General features: G+C 41.3%; 1 protein-coding gene and 1 pseudogene across 1 annotated transcript; both read right to left on the reverse strand.

Moving 5' to 3' along the window:
- Positions 1 to 408: 408 nt before the first annotated feature.
- Positions 409 to 8,396, reverse strand: RMP24 (ribonuclease MRP subunit p24). Its single transcript, XM_086372738.1, has 5 exons — positions 8,292 to 8,396; positions 8,187 to 8,209; positions 4,876 to 5,075; positions 3,349 to 3,545; positions 409 to 679 (listed from the first exon to the last, which is right to left on the reverse strand). The coding sequence occupies exons 1-5, from the start codon at positions 8,366 to 8,368 to the stop codon at positions 526 to 528; spliced, it is 651 nt and encodes a 216-aa protein (XP_086228864.1). The 5' UTR covers positions 8,369 to 8,396; the 3' UTR covers positions 409 to 525.
- Positions 8,397 to 11,120: 2,724 nt separating this feature from the next.
- On the reverse strand, positions 11,121 to 14,006 carry LOC147345932 (ribosomal biogenesis factor pseudogene; annotated as a pseudogene).
- Between the last annotated feature and the right edge of the window lie 6,801 nt (positions 14,007 to 20,807).

The raw sequence follows: 20,807 nt of genomic DNA on the forward strand, positions 1-20,807 counted from the left end.
AAACTAAGACAGCTATCTTAGCTAAGCTAAGATGGTTACTGTGTTATGTTCCAATGTAAATTTTAGACCTAAAAGTAGGTATTCACCAGAGCAAATGAAATGCCACTTACAGTGAAACATTATAGTGTACACTTTTTCTGAATTAACAGTAAAGCCACAGACAGCTAGAAAGGAGTAAGTAGACCTCTTATAAAGGCCTCAATTTCCTTATGAAAAAAAAGGACATTAATAATGAAAACTTAAGGGAGGAGAAAATCATAATATAACCACTCACTGTCCATATTAATCTTTACTACTTACCTTTCATATATTTCTGATGCTCGCAATCACCCTGTGAGGCAGGCAGGGTTCAGTTTTTCATTCCAAGGAGGTATTTTCTCCATAAACACTGAAGAATGCCAAAAAAAGTTTGCTCTTGGACCTGAGTTTCCATTTATTTTAAGAATAAGTAACTTTTTTAAAAAGCAGTTTTTCTAACTTTAGTTTCAGAAATTGCATTAAACATTTATTTTCATAGTCCATCTTTTACAAAGAAGATAAGAAATTTCTAAAGTCCATCTTTGGATTCTTTTTGGATTCACTCTGACTAAGCAACATTTTCAGTTGAGAGAAGTGTTTCTTTGTTTTGCTCGCATTCTTTGAGGAACAAATGGATGTTGACTGTCCAGATGTAGGCGTTCTGAAAAGAAACATAAAGCCACACTTAGATATACAGACAGGCAACAGTTCCTCCTACCAAGCTTAGATACCTACTACTATAATCATTTTCTGCTCTTCTGTAATAATTATGGCCATACATGAGCAGTAGCTGTACCCAGCAAAGTCATTCGCAGTTTGTTAAAAAAAAAAAAAAATCTCCTCACTAAACAAGCTAATGGCAACATTTAGGAGGTATAAGGGGTATGTCTAGAAGCTTCTTTCATACCTGAAAGAGAAAGCTAAAGGCAAAGTCTCATTAGGACTGAGTTCCTTGTAAGACTGACATCAAAATTCATGATAATTCTAAGCAAGGACTGCAAAAACATTTTTTAGTTCACAGCTCAAGACCACTTCCTTTCTCAAAAGTGAAGAATCTCAACCTATGCATACAGGTACCATTCTGTTGTATTTTCACCCTTACACAAGGTGAGCTCTAGAGGGCAAAATGAAGATCATGGCATCTGGTCCCATCTCTTCATGGGAAATAGATGGGGAAACAGTGGAAACAGTGTCAGACTTTATTTTTTGGGGCTCCAAAATCACTGCAGATGGTGACTGCAGCCATGAAATTAAAAGACGCTTACTCCTTGGGAGGAAAGTTATGACCAACCTAGATAGCATATTCAAAAGCAGAGACATTACTTTGCCAACAAAGGTCCATCTAGTCAAGGCTATGGTTTTCCCAGTGGTCATGTATGGATGCGGAGAAGGCAATGGCACCCCACTCCAGTACTCTTGCCTGGAAAATCCCATGGACGGAGGAGCCTGGCGGGCCGCTGTCTATGGGGTCGCACAGAGTCAGACACGACTGAAGCGACTTAGCAGCAATAGCAGCAGCAGCATGTATGGATGTGAGAGGTGGACTGTGAAGAAAGCTGAGCGCTGAAGAATTGATGCTTTTGAACTGTGGTGTTGGAGAAGACTCTTGAGAGTTCCGTGGACTGCAAGGAGATCCAACCAGTCCATTCTAAAGGAGATCAGTCCTGGGTGTTCTTTGGAAGGAACGATGCTAAAGCTGAAACTCCAGTACTTTGGCCACCTCATGCAAAGAGTTGACTCATTGGAAAAGACTCTGATGCTGGGAGGGATTGGGGGCAGGAGGAGAAGGGGACGACAGAGGATGAGATGGCTAGATGGCATCACCGACTCGATGGACGTTGAGTTTGCGTGAACTCCGGGAGTTGGTGATGGACAGGGAGGCCTGGCGTGCTTCGATTCATGGGGTCGCAAAGAGTTGGACACGACTGAGCAACTGAACTGAACTGAACTGTATATTCCAGTGCTTTTTAACAGAACCAAGCACAGAGGGTGCTCTCTATAAATATCCACTGAATAAACGATTCCCCATCTGGTATGTGTGTATTTATGCCTCCTTCCACTTCATTCTCGCCAACTGTGTTCAACCCCCAAACAATATTTGGGGTTTGTCAATCTCATCCCTTTTCTGACTCCCCAACCATGATAAACATGATACAACTTTCTCTTTCCTGCATATACCTAACAAGCAGTCTGGTCTAAATGCAAGTGAATTATTTTAAATATTCCAAATTTTCTTTTATCTGCATATATCCTGTAAGTAGAAACTTTCACGATGAATTCCTATCATATCAAACACCCAAATAATCAGGAATACAGAGAAAACTAACTTGAAATTTTAAATGTCAATCCTCATATAAAAACCTCAATAAGCAGAAATAATCTAGTCTTTGCTGAATTTTGTTATTTAATTTCAAGAAGCTACCAGACTCTTTTGTAACAAAAATGTTTAAAAATTCCTTTCACAGTTACTACAGAGTTAAATTTGTTAATGAGCATAATAAATAGAGTATTGAGGATTACTGAAAATAAAACATGTACCCAGTCACATAGTTAACTTCACATCATTTCACAAATCCCTATTCTGTTGAGTTTCTGACAGGGGAAACCGCAAAAAATAAAGGTTTAGAGCAGGAAAGTCAAGCCTGACTGGTTGTCTTGGTGACACAAAGGATGAATTAAGGCAAGTGATAGGCAGACAGATTGGTGCCAGCTAGTGGGGGCTGGAAACCCATGCCAGTGTCTTTCCTATGTACAGAGTGAGGTACCCCAGGCTTCTAATCAGAACTGTGTTTTTTATTTTTTTTTTTTTCTGTGTTTTTTAATAAATATTGGACTAGAAGGGTTTGAAACTAGAAGCAGGAAGACTCAGGGAATTATTGTAGTAATCCTGGCAAAGGATGAATAATGACCTGAACAGACAGCAGCAGCGTGGAGAAAAAGGAGAGGACAGTTGCAAACACCTTGGAGGCAGGATGGATAGAAACTGGTGACTAACTGGGCCAGGACAGAGGGAGCAGGACTGTCAACTACACCGACCATGTCATGTCAGACTGTCTAGAAGGGCATGTTCATTTATAGATTAAGGAAGCTTAGGAGGATGGGCAGGTTTGAGTGGTTACCTCTGGGACATGCAGGAGTGGGAAGTGGATATATTTAAAGGCAGTTGGGAACGGGCCCAGGGAGAGGTTGGATGTAGAGGAACACACCTGAAGTCAGTGCAGTGATGACTTCCTCAACTGCATGGCAATTTCAGGGAGTGTTTATTAAACAGAGGAGTTAGAACTCAGGGGTTAGCAATGGCCATTTATATAGCTTAATGGATTAACATACCTGAAAATCAATGCTGGGCTCTTGCCTTTGGAACCAGACATGTGATTTAGGTTTGCAGAACTTGGAGTCTTCCTCTCTGGTGTCTTCAGGCTGAGTTTACTCGTAGGAGTGGTAGGATTGCTCTTCAGTGCTGACAGAAAGCTTCTGCTTTTTCCATGATGTTTAACTGTTCTGTTGCACGTTTTACAAGTAATCAACTGCCACAAAAAGAAGAAACAGTGAGTCTTATTTCTCCTTATAATTTAATCCAATAAACTGTATATTCATTAAATTCTTATATGTAAGACACCTTTTAATATCTGGGCATTTATACCTTTACAACATTTTATAACTTTTTTTTTTTCCCCAGAAAAATTTCAAGCCTTTTCCCAATAAAATATGGCAAAACATCACTGAAAATAATTGACTCCTTCAGACCCTTAGTGAATCTATATATAAATACAAGTCTAAAGTAATTTATAAAACCAGGCATATGAATTCTCACATTCTCATCCTTCTTCACTTCATTAGGAATAGAGGTTGACTTTCTTTTCAGGATTCATTGTTCAAGACATGGTCCATTTTATAGCTAAATGCTCTTCTTCTACCCATCTGACTCACAAGGCACCAGATTCGGCCCAGGCCTCAACAAAATTAACAAACTAGTTTACGAGAAGTACTCTGATGTTCATGAGCAGGTAAAAATGCATTCACAAAGGTTTAAGTTGCTTTATGAAAATGCACTTACCTGTCCAACAACGGTAAACTCCTAAATATGGCAGTTCCAATCCAAGTTGTTACTGACTGTAGTCTGAGGCCAGACCTAATCTGTCATAGTGTCCACCGTGCCCAGCACAGTGCCTAGTAATAACCAGGCACTGGAATAGTTGGTAAACTGGAATAGTTGGTAAATGTTTAACACAGAACATGCACATAAAGTGTATCTAATACTGGTCGCTACATGGTAAACCATAAGTAATTTAATTTGGTTGTTTTATTCCACTTTACATCTCCAATATATAACACTGTTTGGCCTAATGTAAGATTCTCAATAAATGTTTGATGAATGAACGTAAGACACACTTATCTTTGTTGGATATAAATACATACTGTGACATGGAGGGGGTGACTGAAGAAATGACACTGGTACCTAATACTTTACGCTCTTTCCTTATGTATGCCTAATACAGTTTACTGTGTCTGAAGAAAAGGACCATTAGCTGAAAATATTTAGTGATAAATGCAGTTCGGATGACTTCACACTGGTGAGCTCAAGAAATCCTCAAATTTGTGAAAATAATTGTGCTCAACGGTAAGATCTGGGCATTGAGAGTTCATGATGTCTGGTTTTAGGTAACACTGAAAAACAAAACTAAGCTGCACTCTTGATGAAACAGTAATCACTAGAAAAAAAATCTTATGTATATATTTTGACAATCTAAATATACTACTACAAACCTCTGAGTTATATTCAGGCTAATTCTTAACCTTATCGTTAAGTGAAAGAAAACTCTAGTTTATTTATACAGAATGGAATTGAAATCTTACCAGCACACTTTTGGAGTCTCTGTACTTTTTCAGAATTTTTGCTTCTTTAAAACTGAGTGTATAATTTCTTGCTTCTCGATTCAGAAGTTTCTGTATTTTGGGTGTCAGTTTGGGCTTGGGTTTGAGGCGCACTCGAGATTTATCCTGAACAAGCAACTGGCAACAGTATGGACATGTTCCTTCAAAAGTGCTTTTATCATCTAAAATTATACAAGTAAAACCCAAAAGTCAGCAAATCAGAGTATTCTGTTACCACAAACTATCAATATTATAGATGCAAGAGAGTATATTATTTAATATGAGCAAATACAAATTTTCCTTAAGCAAAACTCAAAATATAAGAATCTACAAAGATAAATTGGCAATAATTTATTTTACAAAACACTATAGTTCTTATCGAGTCACTCTTTTTAGCAACAGATAGGTTAAGTCCCCACCCTTTTTCACATCATGCAAAATGCCAGGCTGGATAAAGCACAAGCTGGAGTCAAGATTGCCAGGAGAAATATCAATAACCTCAGTTACGCAGATGATACCACCTTTATGGCAAAAAGCAAACAAGAACTAAAGAGTCTCTTGATGAAAGAAGAGAGTGAGAAAGCTGGCTTAAAACTCAACATTCAGAAAACTACGATCATGGCATCCAGCCCCATCACTTCATGGTAAATAGATGGGGAAACAGTGACAGACTTTATTTTTTGAGGCTCTAAAATCACTGCAAATGGTGACTGCAGCCATGAAATTAAAAGATGCTTGCTCCTTGGAAGAAAATCTGACCAACCTAGACAGCATATTAAAAAGCAGATGTTACTTTGCCAACAGAGGTCCGTCTGGTATTTCCAGTAGTCATGTATGGATATGAGAGTTGGACTATAAAGAAAGCTGAGTGTCGAAGAATTGATACTTTTGAACTATAGTGTTGGAGAAGACTCCTGAGAGTCCCTTGGACTGCAAGGAGATTAAACCAGTCAATCGTAAAGGAAATCAATCATGAATATTCACTGAAAAGACTGATGCTGAAGCTGAAACTCCAAAACTTTGGCCACCTGATGTAAAGAACTGACTCATTTGAAAAGACCCTGATGCTGATGTGAAAGTAATTGTACTCAGCAGTAAGATGTGAAGAGGAAAGAAGGGGACAACAAAGAATGAGATGATTGGATGGCATCACTGACTCAATGGACATGAGTTTGAGCAAGCTCCGGGAGCTGGTGATGGACAGGGAAGCCTGGTGTGCTGCAGTCCATGGGGTTGCAGAGTCAGACACAACTGAGCGGCTGAACTGAGCCACGCTTTACTCTTTGTTCATTATTGCTACCAAGTAAAAAAAGGCTGTAAGTCTCACAAATTTTACAAACACATTTATCATGAAATAACAATATTGGGACTTTTCTTTTTTAAACAATCAGCACACTTTTGTGAGCTGGGCGTTGTCTGCAGTACAAGGTTAACGGGACAACAGACTTGCCCCAGGCCCTTTATGCAATCAAGAAAGCATTCACTGACCATCTACCATGCTAGGCTGGAGACATAAATATGGAAGCAAAGGAGTTGCTATCTTTATAGAATTCATGTTCTTGGGGAGCCCTAGGGAAATGAAGGTAAGACTGGTAAGAACTGTAACAGAGTATGATTAAAATGCCCTGAAAATTATTAAACTCTATATAGACTAGCTAGAAACATTTCAAAGAGGCTTGACAAAGGTCATTGTAGATGACTATAAACTCTTACCTGTATTTGGAAAAGGCATCTAATATTGGTAAAGGGCTTTTTGGGTACAAGTACAGTGAAAAAGCAAGCATGGTTATTTAGGGAAAGATGAAGTGTGAAGGTGATGTTGCTGAAAAGGAAGGTGGGCACACCATCTGTATAAATATTTAAGGGTAAGTCCTGTGTTAAGTGCTAGGAATAGCACTATTGAAAAGCTAAGGTCCATGCTTGTAACTTAGCTCTGAAAAGTGTAAAATTCATTCACACTGAGAGACTGTTACGTGCCAAGCACTGGTTGTGGGAGATACCACGTTGAACAGAGCACAATTCATGGAGAGAAACAATGTACACAATGCCAAATGTTAAGTGCTGGGGAGAAAAAAGAAAGACTGGAAAGGAGAATGTGGATTGCTGATATAGCTGCTATTTTCTTAAATAGGGAAGGCTTCGTGGGGTGACATTTTCAAGAGACCAGAAGGAAATGAGGAAGGAATCCAAGTAGGTAAGGTAAGACTTAGGTGAGGTAAGACTTCCAGGTACTGGAAGGGCAGTTGCAAAGGCCATGACACAACATGGGGCCTGACATGGTTGAAGTTTAGTGAAAAAAAGGGAGAGCAGCTCAAAGAGGTAATGCAGACCTATGACATTGGTACACCTGTGGGCTCATAAAGATCTTCACTTTTACTGAGGTGGACAGTCATTTCAGAGTTTGTAGCAGAGAACTGACATGAATCTAGCTTAGGTTTCTGTTAGGCTCACATTGACTGCTGGATTGAGCCTGGACTGTAGAGATGCATGGGAGCTGTTGGCAATAATCCAGGAGAGAAACTGATGGCTTGGACAGGGTGGTAAGAGGGATGTGGAAAGAGGTGGCTAGATGTTGGATACATTTTAAAGCCAACAGGATTTGCTGGCATATTGTCCTGGGGAGGAAGGCTGTTAGTGAGACAAGAGTGACTCCTAGGTTTTTGGGCTGAATGAATCTTAAGGATGGGGTTACTGGTTACTAAAATGGGAAGAACTGGGGAAGGGGGGTTGTCGTGTTGGGGGATAAAGTTCGAGTTTTCGCCTAATGTGACATTCAAAAAAAGTTGTCAAGGCATCTGGATGAGTCTAGGATTCAGAGGAGTAGTCTGAACTGGGATATAAGTTTGGAAGTCCTCAGTATGAAGAATTTAAAACCCGTAAGACTGCATGAAAAACTGTCATAAAGGAACTGGGCGTAGGTAGAAAAGACGTCCAAGGGCTGAGTCCTGGGACACTCCATCATTTGGAGGGTGGCGAAGGAGGCGCCAATAAAGCAGATCAAGAAGTACTGGCTAAAGAGGCAGGAGTTGAACTCGGTGATGATCTGAAAGCCAAGTGAAGAAACTATTTCGAGTAGATTGATCAATTGTGTCAAATGCCAATAAAAGGTCAGGCAAGGTAAGGCAGGTTAAGGCTTTTTTTTTTTTTTTTTTACGGAACTGAGAAGCCTCTGGAGGGGGGTTTATAATGGCTGTGGGTCTATCAGATTTCTCTGGATCATCTGGTTCGTTGTGCGGAAGGGAGGGAGCGGAGCCACTAGAGCCCGACCCACAACCAACGGGCGTCCTCCTTACCGTGTGACGAACTGTAGGCCCAGCTGCAAAAGAGAGAGACACTCGTAAGGGACGGGACACACCCGCCTGCCGCTCGCCTCCCGCTTCCCCTCCCTCCTCTCTTACAGAAGGTAGCGGGCCTGGCCCGGGCAGCTATCTTGTAGTTTCCACGCCGCGGCCTCAAGATAGTGCTTCTGCCTCATCCCCGCCGATATCCCACGCCGCAAAGACCCGGTTGCAAAAAGGAGACTCCGGAAGCCGGTTTCCTAAAGCGGCGTACTTTGACGTCCGGTTCCTACCGTCCTCCGGAGCCAGGCACCCTCGGCTGAAGGGTTCCGGCCCCTCCGCGTCCGGGCGGGGTTCCAGGGGCCGACCCTTCCGCAGCCGTTGGCTCCGCCCCTGGGTTCCGCCTGGTCCCCGCGGGCTGGGAGTCAAGTGAAAGTGTTAATCGCTCAGTCGCGTCCCACTCTTTGAGAGACTATGGACAGTAGCCCACCAGGCTCCTCTGTCCATGCAATGGGTTGCCATTCCCTTCTCCAGGGGATCTTCCCGACACAGGGATCGAACCTGAGTCTCCTGAATTGCAGGCAGATTTTTCAGTCTGAGGATCACATCACAGGGGAGCCTGAGCGGAGTAGCTTGACTGGGCTGGGTTGGCAGTGTCGGGAGCTGAGGATGCGCCCGCCTCCAGCACCGTCGCCTCTAGACTTGGGAGCCCGGATCCTGGCCTGGGCCGCGGCGGGCGGACGCGGGGCCAACAAGGGGAACGCTGGGGTCTCCAGTTCAGCCTGCTCTTGGCAGGGGCGCTAACGAGCTTATCTTTATCATTATTTTTTCTGTTTTTAATTGAAGTGAAATTCACCTAACTCGTTAGCCATTTTAAGGCTAACTACACAGCTCAGTGATGTGTAGTACAATTGCAATGTTGCACTGTTACTAGTTTGGAAACAGTTGTATCAGCGTAGGGGAAACCTCATACGCCACTAGGAGTTACTCCGCATTGTCCCCTCCCTCCCGGCCCCTGGCAACCGCTGATAACGCTTTTTAAAATTTGTTTTTATTTTCGCTGTGCTGGGTCCTCATTGCTGCATACGCTTTTCTCTAGTTGCAGGGAGTGGGGAAGTGGAGGGTGCTACTCTGTAGTTCCCATGCGTTTGCTTCTCGTTGCGGTGACTTCTCTTGTTGCCAAGTTTGGGCTCTAGGTTCTGCCCGCTTCAGTAGGTGAGGCAGGTGAGCTCAGTAATTGTGGTGCTGGAGCTTGGTTGTTCCACAGCATGTAGGATCTTTCCACTCCAGGGATGGAACTCATGTCCCCTACATTAGCAGGCAGATTCTTTACCACTGAGCCACCAACCTCAAGTAAATGGAATCATACATGGGGTCTTTCAGGTGAGGCTTCTTCCATTTAATATAGTGTTTTTGAGGTTCATGCACTTTGTATTATATATCAGAACTTCATTCCTTTTTATAGCTGAGTAGTGAGAGTCCCTTGGACTGCAAGGAGATCCAACCAGTCCATTCTAAAGGAGATCAGCCCTGGGTGTTCTTTGGAAGGAATGATGCTAAAGCTGAGACTCCAGTACTTTGGCCACCTCATGCAAAGAGTTGACTCATTGGAAAAGACTCTGATGCTGGGAGGGATTCGGGTCAGGAGGAAAAGGGGATGACAGAGGATGAGATGGCTGGATGGCATCACCGACTCAGAGGAGCCTGGAGGGCTACAGTCCATGGGATCGAAAAGAGTCAGACACGACTGAGCATGCCATGCCATACCATACCATTCAGTGAATAAAGAAACTGAGGCAGTGAAAGGGTAAGTTGTTTGCCCGAGGATGCATGGCTGATGAGTGATAAATGTGAGTTTGAGTGAACTCCAGGAGATGGTGATAGACAGGGAGGCCTGGCGTGCTGCGATTCATGGGGTCGCAGAGAGTTGGACACGACTGAGCGACTGAACTGAACTGAATTGAAGTTTATATATGTTGTCACCAAGTCATGTCCGACTCTTTGCAACCCCATGGACTGCAGCACACCAGGGCTCCCTGTCCTTCACCATCTCCCAGAGTTTGCCCAAGTTCATGTCCATTGAGTCGTTGATACCATCCAACCATCTCATCCTCTTGCATCCCCTTCTCCTCCTGCCTTCAGTCTTTCCCAACATCAAGGTCTTTTCCGATGAGTTGGCTGTTCATATCAGATGGCCACAATATTGCAACTTCAGCATCAGTCCTTCCAATGAACATTCAGTGGGTTGCCATTTTGTATATGCTAATGCTTTTTATTTCTTTTGTCTGAATTCCTAAAAGAGAAATTACTGAGTGGAATGATATCCATATTTTAATTCCCTAGCAATGGTACCCCACTCCAGTACTCTTGCCTGGAAAATCCCATGGATGGAGGAGCCTGGTGGGCCGCAGTCCATGGGGTCCCTAAGAGTCGGACAAGACTCAGTGACTTCGCTTTCACTTTTTACTTTCCTGCATTGGAGAAGGCAATGGCAACCCACTCCAGTGTTCTTGCCTGGAGAATCTCAGGGACCGGGGAGCCTCGTGGGCTGCCGTCTATGGGGTCGCACAAAGTCGGACACGACTGAAGCGACTTAGCAGCAGCAGCAGCAGATCATCCAAGAGAGGTTGTAGCAATTCACACTCCCAGCATCAATATCTGAGAAAGCTGGGTCAAATTGGATAGGTGAAAAGGTGAAGGTCATTAGCTTACTTAAATACCACTGAGATAAAGCCTCTTTTCATTTATTTCTTGATGGTTTGCATTTTCTTTTGTGAAAAGTAATCTTCATTGAGTTGTTTATCAATTTCTGGGAATCTTTGTATTTTGGTGAAATTCAGCCTCTGCTTGTCATTTATGATGCAATGTTTCCTTACTTAACTTTTTTTTTCTTATATAAAAGATTAAATTTATTGGTCTTTTGGGGGAATTTGATGCATCATCAGTGTATTACAAGTGAGCCATTAATCTTGTAGCTTCATCAACATTAACTGGTACGTTTTCATGACACTGCTGAGATATCAGTTGTTTCTGCAGGGGTTCAAGGGAAAGGCCTTTTGAGAAGTTTGCCAGTTCCTTTTGTATATCTATAAAAGCTTTATTCACTCTGTTAACTTTTTCATCATTCACAATGTTTATCTTCTTAAGGTTAGTGGTAACAGGCTTTGCTTTATTTTTAACCTTAAAGCTTTTTTTGGCTGGCTATGTGGAATACATTCCTGGAATTCTCCCCTCTTAGTTTGTTCTTGCCTATTGTCAGGGCTCCAATACCCTCGTGCAGCTTCTCAAATTCCAGGTGATGCCATCTGCACGTGCAATATCCAGCTCCTTACTTAACTTTTATCCTTGAAAGGTTTATAGCATTTTGCCCCCCAAGATTTTATATGTGGTTCGACTCTTCATGAGTCAGTCTGGGTTTTCTATATAGCTTTAAAGTGAAAGTGAAAGTGAAGTCGCTCAGTCGTGTCTGACTCTCTACGACCCCATGGACTGTAGCTTGATAGGTTCCTCTGTCCATGGGATTCTCCAGGCAAGAATACTGGAGTGAGTTGCCATTTCCTTCTCCAACAGTATGTATTCAATTCAGTTCAGTTCAGTCGCTCAGTTGTGTCCGACTTTGCGAATCCACGAATCACAGCACCCCAGGCCTCCCTGTCCATCACCAACTCCCAGAGTTCACTCAGACCACATCCATCGAGTCAGTGATGCCATCCAGCCATCTCCTCTTCTGTCATCCCCTTCTCCTCCTGCCCCCAATCCCTCCCAGCATCAGAGTCTTTTCCAATGAGTCAACTCTTCGCATGAGGTGGCCAAAGTACTAGAGTTTCAGCTTCAGCATCATTCCTTCCAAAGAAATCCCAGGGCTGATCTCCTTCACAATGCACTGGTTGGATCTCCTTGCAGTCCAAGGGACTCTCAAGAGTCTTCTCCAACACCACAGTTCAAAAGCATCAATTCTTCAGCGTTCAGCTTTCTTCACAGTCCAACTCTCACATCCATACATGACCACAGGAAAAACCATAGCCTTGACTAGATGAACCTTTGTTGGCAAAGTAATGTCTCTGCTTTTGAATATGCTATCTAGGTTGGTCATAACTTTCCTTCCAAGGAGTAAGCGTCTTTTAATTTCATGGCTGCAGTCACCATCTGCAGTGACTTTGGAGCCCAAAAAGATAAAGTCTGACACTGTTTCCACTGTTTCCCCATCTATTTCCCATGAAGTGATGGGACTGGATGCCATGATCTTCGTTTTCTGAATGTTGAGCTTTAAGCCAACTTTTTCACTTTTCACTTTCACTTTCATCAAGAGGCTTTTGAGTTCCTCTTCACTTTCTGCCATAAGAGTGGTGTCATCTGCATATCTGAGGTTATTGATATTTCCCCTGGAAATCTTGATTCCAGCTTGTGTTTCTTCCAGTCCAGCATTTCTCATGATGTACTCTTCATATAAGTTAAATAAGCAGGGTGACAATATACAGCCTTGACGTACTCCTTTTCCTATTTGGAACCAGTCTGTTGTTCCATGTCCAGTTCTAACTGTTGCTTCCTGACCTGCATACCGATTTCTCAAGAGGCAGGTCAGGTGGTCTGGTATTCCCATCTCTTGAAGAATTTTCCAGTTTATTGTGATCCACACAGTCAAAGGCTCTGGCATAGTCAATAAAGCAGAAATAGATGTTTTTCTGGAACTCTCTTGCTTTTTCAATGATCCAGCAGATGTTGGCAATTTGATCTCTGGTTCTTCTGCCTTTTCGAAAACCAGCTTGAACATCAGGAAGTTCACGGTTCACGTATTGCTGAAGCCTGGCTTAGAGATTTTTGAGTATTACTTTACTAGTATGTGAGATGAGTGCAATTGTGCAGTAGTTTGAACATTCTTTGGCATTGCCTTTCTTTGAGATTGGAATGAATACTGACCTTTTCCAGTCCTGTGGCCACTGCTGAGTTTTCCAAATTTGCTGGCATTTGAGTGCAGCACTTTCACAGCATCATCTTTTAGGATTAGAAATAGCTCAACTGGAATTCCATCACCTCCACTAGCTTTGTTCATAGTGATGCTTTCTAAGGCCCACTTGACTTCACATTCCAGAATGTCTGGCTCTAGGTGAGTGATCACACCATCGTGATTATCTGGGTCGTGAAGATGTTTTTTGTACAGTTCTTCTGTGTATTCTTGCCACCTCTTCTTAATATCTTCTGCTTCTGTTAGGTCCATACTCTTTCTGTCCTTTATTGAGCTCATCTTTGCATGAAATGTCCCCTTGGTATCTCTAATTTTCTTCAAGAGATCTCTAGTCTTTCCCATTCTGTTGTTTTCCTCTATTTCTTTGCATTGATCGCTGAGGAAGGCTTTCTTATCTCTTCTTGCTTTTCTTTGGAACTCTGCATTCAGATGTTTATATCTTTCCTTTTCTCCTTTGCTTTTCGCTTCTCTTCTTTTCACAGCTATTTCTAAGGCTTCCTCAGACAGCCATTTTGCTTTTTTGCATTTCTTTTCCATGGGGATGGTCTTGATCCCTGTCTCCTGTACAATGTCATGAACCTCATTCCATAGTTCATCAGGCACTCTATCTATCAGATCTAGGCCCTTAAATCTATTTCTCACTTCCACTGTATAATTATAAGGGATTTGATTTAGGTCATACCTGAATGGTCTAGTGGTTTTCCCTACTTTCTTCAATTTCAGTCTGAATTTGGCAATAAGGAGTTCATGATCTGAGCCACATTCAGCTCCTGGTCTTGTTTTGGTTACTTTATTATGCTGAAGCTAGACAACTGACTATTCATCCAAATGTTTTTCTCATACTTGTCTAGCTTGATTTCTTCCATGTACATCTTTAATCCATATGAGATATATTTTCACTTAAGTATGAGGTAGAGCATCTAACTGAATTTTTTTCCAGATGGACAAAGATCCCAGATATGCAAAGATTCCTCACTAGTCTTTTTCTTCTGGAATTGAAGCTTAAAAAATATGCAGTGAACACTGAATATGTGCCAGGCACTTTTTAAAGCATCTTATTTATGTCAACTCATGTAATCTTCACAACCCCATGGCATAGGTGAAATGACAGTTTCTCTGTATAAGTTTTTAAAAATAAAGTTGCAGCTACTTCTAGATTCTCTTATCTGTTTAATGCTCCGTGCTTGGTCGCTCAGTGGTGTCCGACTCTGCAACTCCAGGGACTATAGCCCTTCAGGCTCCTCTGTCTGTAGGGTTCTCCAGGTAAGAGTACTGGAGTGGGTTGCCATTCCCTTCTCTAGGGGATCTTCCTGACCCAGTGATCCAACCCCTCCCCTGGGTCAGTGTCCCTTCGTCTCTTTCACCAGCCAGTAAAGCAGAAGAGGAGAACTGTGCCATATGTGCACGTGCGCGCATTCTTCTGGCCCCCATTGCACTTTCTTTCAGCTGTCCCTCTTCTGTCTGCTCTGAGCACTGCACTCCTATATCCCAATCCTTCAGGCAGGACCTTTGCTTGCATCACAACTTGTCTTCTCAGGTGTCATGGGGCCCAGAAGGCACCCTTGCCTTCCCCCCACAACCGGCCCTCCCGCCCAGTCTCCTTCCTTCTCAGCCCCACCAAGAACCTGCTTCCTCTTCCCACCCACTATAGGGCTCCCCACACTTCACAAATCCCAATACTACACACTTCTCCCCACACCTTGGCCACCCTCTCTTCTTTTGCTTGCACCCCTACCTTGGCCCCCAACATTCTTTTCCTGCTTCCTTTCTCCCAGTCCATTCTTCACTGGGCAAAGTGACCTTCTTAAACTGTAAATCATTTGGGGGGACCTGGAGCGTCCTCTGCAAGCTCCTCATTGCACTTGGAACACAAGCTCCTGGCATCCTCTCCAGGGCCCACGTGGCTGGTCAGTGTCCCACCTCAGACCTCACCTTGTCTCACCTGTGCTGTGCTTAGGTGCTCAGTTGTGTCTGACTCTGCGACTCCATGGACTGTAGCCCACCTAGCCCACCAGGTTCCTCTGACCATGGGATTCTCCAGGCCAGAATACTGGAGTGGGTTCCCATGCCCTCCTCCAGGGGATCTTCCCAACCCAGGGATCAAACCCAGGTCTCTGCAGGCGGATTCTTTACCATCTGAGCCATCAGGGAAGCCCTTGAATACTGGAGTGGGTAGCCTATCCCTTCTCCAGTGTATCTTCCTGACCCAGGAATCAAACCAGTCTCCTGCATTTCTGGTGGATTCTTTACCAGCTGAGCTACCAGGGACTCACTACTGCTCCTGCCATGCCAGCCTTCTCTCTATCACTTAACATGGGCTGCTCAGATCCACTCAGGCCCTTGGCTTTGAATGAGGATCCTTCCCACAGCTACTTTTCCTCCTCATTCAATCTTGTCTCAGACATCACTCTCTCAGGCATTCTTTGACCACCCCAATAAAGAGCTGCTTCTGGACCACCCACCAAGTCACTCTCTGCCATTACTGGTTTCTATTGTCATAGTAACCTCACTATCTGAAATTGCTTTATTCATTCATGGGTTACCTGGCCTCTTTCTGAATACCTTGACAGCAGGACTTGATCTGTCCTTTCTGTTGCTGTTTATGCGGACCCCAGTGTAGACACTGGCAACAGAGCAGGGGTTCAGTATGGATTTGCCGCAGAATCATACTGGAAGGAAAGGAAGTTGAAGGGGGTTGAAAATAAAATAGATTGGCCATGAGTTGACAACTGTTGCCAGTGAGTTTCTTATGTTTATTTATTGATTTAAATTTTTTATCATGAAAAATCTCAAACATATACAAAATAATCACCATAATATAATGAACCTTCATACTTCCATCACACAGCAATTCTCAGCATTCTTGTGCCATCTCTGCCTCTCTCTACCCCCTTCAATTATAGTAATTTTAAACATTCTTAAAGGCATGTTGAAATGTATAAATCTTAAATGTACAACTTAAAATGAATATTCTCCTATCAAGATATAGAATGTTTCCAGCCCCCTGGAAGATGAACCACAGACTATCAAGATTTCCAGCATCCCAGGAGTCCCCCTAGACCCCAAGTAATCTTTCCGTGTCAGTTGCCCCTCAAAGAAGCCACCGCTTTCCTTCTCCTTGAAGTGAAGTTAAAGTCACTCAGCCGTGTCCAACTCTTTGTGAGTCCATGGACTATAGTCCATGGAATTCTCCAGGCCAGAAAACTGGAGTGGGTAGCCCTTCCCTTCTCCAGGGGATCTTCCCAACCCAGGAATTGAACCAGGATCTCCTGCACTGCAGGCAGATTCTTTACCAACTGAGCTATGAGGGAAGCCCTTCCTTCCTCTCCCTCCCTTTTCCCTTCCCCTCCCTCTCCTTCTTCTTACCATATTTTAATTTTACCTTTCCAGAATTTCATACAAATTATATAATACACACTTTTCACATAGATTAGTTATGACTTTCTAAAACTTCACATTAATGGAAAGAAATAGTGTGTACTTCTTTTATTGCTTTTTTTGCTGGCTTATATTCCATTTTATAGTTATACTGCACTTTGTTTATTCATTCACCTGTTGATGGACATTGGACTGTTTCCAGTTTTTGTCTATCAAAAATAGAGCTGTGATTAACATTCTTATACAAGTCTTTTTGTAGCCAGTGTTTTCACTTTTCTTGCAATAAATAAGAGTAGAAATTCAAACAGCCTGTTTAACTTTATAAGAATGGCCCAAATGTTTTTCCAAGGTATTTGCATCATTTTGAATTCTCATCAAGAGTGTATGAGAGTTCTATACAGTTTTGCTAATATTTGGTACTGTCAGTCTTTTAACTTTTGAACCATTGTAATGGACGTAGAGTAGTATCTCTTTGTGGCTTCAGTATTCACTTGACTGGTGAATAATGATATTGAGTACTTTTCATGGGTTTACTGGCCATAGGTATGACTACCATTGTGAAGTGTCTTTTCACATCTTGTCCACTTGAAAAATTGTCTTCATTTTTGTTATCAAATTGTATGAGTTTATTATATATTCTTAATAAAAGTCTTAACTGTGTGTTTTCTTAATGGTGTCTTTTAATGAACAGAAGTTTTAATTTGGATGAAACCTAATTTGTTAATTTTTGTGTGGTTTTTTTGCATGGTTATTGCTCATCTAGCCCTAAATCATAAGATATTCTGTATTTTCTTCTAAATAGTTGGTAATTTCATTTTGATGTTTAGGTCAATGAGCCATTTCAGATTAATTTTTGTGTAGTATGAGGGAGGGGTGTGAGTAGTTTCAGTAATATTTGTTATAAAGACTTGCCTTCCTGCATTGACTTTATCTAATCCCTTTGTCAAAACCAGTTGATCATTAGCTGTTGGTATATTTCTAGACTTTCTAGTCTATTGTATGGATCTATTTGTCTACCCTTATGGAGATACCATACTGTCTTTTTATTTAATAGAACACATAGCTTATTTATTTATCTTTATTTATGTATGTATGTATTTAATAATTTTTGGCTGTGCTGGGTCTTTGTCACTGTGCCTGGGCTTTCTCTCATTGCCATGAGCAGGGGCTACTTTTCGTTGTGGTTCATGGGCTTCTCACTGCAGTGGCTTCTCCTGTTGCAGAGTAAAGGCTCTAAGTGCACACACTTCAGTAGCTGCAGCTGGCAGGCTCAGTAGTTGTGGCACACAGGCTTAGTTGCTTAGCAGCATGTGGGATCTTCTTGGACCAGGGATTGAACCCATGTCCCCTGCATTGGCAGATGGATTCTTATCCACTGTACCACCGGAGAAGTCCACCATACTGTCATAATTCCTATAATTTTGTAATAAACTGAAGTTAGTGTAAGTGCTCCAGCTTTGTCTATTGCAAATCCTTGTCTTTTCCACATACATTTTAGAATTGTCCTGCCAATTTCTATTGGAGAAGGCAATGGCAGCCCACTCCAGTACCCTTGCCTGGAAAATCCCATGGATGGAGGAGCCTGGTGGGCTGCAGTCCATGGGGTCGCTAAGAGTCGGACACGACTGAGCGACTTCACTTTCACTTTTCACTTTCATGCATTGGAGAAGGAAATGGCAACCCACTCCAGTGTTCTTGCCTGGAGAATCCCAGGGACGGGGGAGCCTGGTGGGCTGCCATCTATGGGGTCGCACAGAGTTGGACACGATTGAAGCGACTTAGCAGCAGCAGCAGCCAATTTCTATAAGAAGCCTATTTACATTGAGTTGTAGGAAGATCATTGTGGGGAGAATTAATATCTTAGCAATATTGAATTTAAATCCATAAATGTAGTCTATATCTCCATTTATTTAGGTCTTTAAATTATTTTTGCAATGTTTAGTTGTTTTCACTGTAGAGGGCTTACATGTCTTTTATGAAATTTATTCCAAATATTTTATGCTTTTGATGGTATTGTAAATTAGACTATTTTTAAATTCACTTTCTCAATATTTGCTGTTAGTATGTTAGTATGACTTAGTTAAACTCACACATTAGTTTTTGAGAATCAGAGTTAAACTCATAAATTAGATCTGGGTTGTTTTTTGTAGTTGATTCCTAGTTTTTTCTGTACAAATGATCATGCCATCCAAGAATAAGTGTATATATACGTTCTTCCTTTTCAGCTTATGTGCTTTGTGTTTATTTTTCTTCCCTTATTGAACTGACAAAGACCTCCAATACAATAGAAGTGGCAAGAGCAGAGAAACGTACTTTCTTTCCAATATTAGGGAAAATATGTATAGTGTTTTACTATTAAGAATTAAGTAGTTGTAAATTTTTTACAGATACATACAATAAAATTAAGCAAATTCTCCTTTGTTCCTCCTCATATGCTGAGGGTTACAAACATTTTTTTTTTTCATAATGAATGGGTATTGAATGTTGTCAGATGCTTTCTTTGCATCAATTGAGACAGTCTTTTTTTTTCCTTTACTACCTGGATATGGTGGATTATACTGATTGGTCTTTGAATTGTTAACAAACTTTGTATTCCTGGGATTAAACCATAGTTTTTCATGATTTATTTATGTATAGTTTAATTTGATTTATATTCATATAAGGTCTTTGGCATTAGGGTTATGCTGGTTTCATAAAACAAGTTGGAACTGTGCCTTTAGCCTTTGTGTTCTGAAAAAGTTTGTGTAAGATTGATATTATTTCTTTCTTAAATGTTTAATAGAATTTACTAATGAAATCATCTTATGCTGAGGTTTCCTCTGGGAGTTTTTTATAATAAATTCAATTAATTAATAAATATAAAACTACTCCAATACTCTACTTCTTTTTGTAAGTTGGTATTAATTTTGGTAAATTGTATTTTAAACTATAATTTGTTAAAGGGCCTTTTTTAAGTAAAAAAGAAAATGCCATAGTAGAAAAAAGAAAAATATATATATATATGAAAAAAAGAACTCCTGGTAAAGGTAAAAAAATAGGAAAGGGAGTGGACTAGCCACTCAAAAAGCCAGTATGAAGGTTAGATGACAAAAGCAGTAAAGTCAGCTATAACTACAATAAGTAGTTAAGGGGTACTCAAAGCTAAAGATGTAAAATAAGACATCAAAAACGTAAGATGTGGTGGTAGAGTAAAGATTTATGGTGCTTTTAGAATGCACTTAAAGTTAAGGACTATCAGCTTATATATATGTCAATATTTAGGAACTTTATGGTAACCACAAGTCAAAAACCTTTAACAGATACACAAAAGTAAAGAGAAAGGAACCCAAAACTAACACTAAAGACAATCATCAAATCACCAAGGAAGAGATCAAGAGAAGAAAAGTACAGAAAAGAGCTACAAAACTACCGGAAAATAATTAGCAAGATGGCAATAAGTACATGGCTAACAATAATCACTGTGAATGTAAATGGACTGAATGCTCCAATCGAAAGACAAGGATGGCTGAATGTATAAAAAAGACAAGACCCACCTATATGCTGCCTGCAAGAGGCTGTCTTCATACCTAAAGACACACAGAGACTGAAAGTGAGGACTTGGAAAAAGATATTCCATGCAATTAGAAATGAATGGAAGGTTGGAATAGCAATATTCATTTCAGACAAAGTAGACTTTAATATAAAGCCTATAATAAAAGACAAAGAAGGACATTATATAATAATAAAGGGATAAATATAAGGGGATATAGTATTCATAAAATACTAAAATCTGACAAAGACACTTAAAAAAGAAAAGAAAGAAAAGAAAATTACAGGGCAACATTCCTAATAAACATAGATGCAAAAATCTTTAACAAAAGATTAGGAAGCTGAATTCAATAATACATTAAAATAATACACCATGATCAAGTGGGATTTAGTCCAATGATGCAAGGATGACTCAATACCCACAAATCACTCAACATGATACACCAATTAACAAAATGATAAAAGTATATGATTATTTCAATAGATGCAGAAAAGTCTTTTGACAAAATTCAATACCCACTTATGATAAACTCTCAATCCAGTGGTATAGAGGAAACATATCTCAACACAATAGATGCCATTTATGACAAACCCATAGAACAATCATGCTGCTGCTGCTGCTAAGTCGCTTCAGTCATGTCTGACTCTGTGCGACCCCAGAGATGGCAGCCCACCAGGCTCCCCCGTCCCTGGGATTCTCCAGGCAAGAACACTGGAGTGGGTTGCCATTTCCTTCTCCAGTGCAGGAAAGTGAAAAGTGAAAGAAG

Source organism: Bos grunniens, chromosome 24 (assembly GCF_055505025.1).
Source record: "Bos grunniens cultivar Pamir isolate PY7600 chromosome 24, Bosgru_T2T1.0, whole genome shotgun sequence".
Taxonomy (NCBI): domain Eukaryota; kingdom Metazoa; phylum Chordata; class Mammalia; order Artiodactyla; family Bovidae; genus Bos; species Bos grunniens.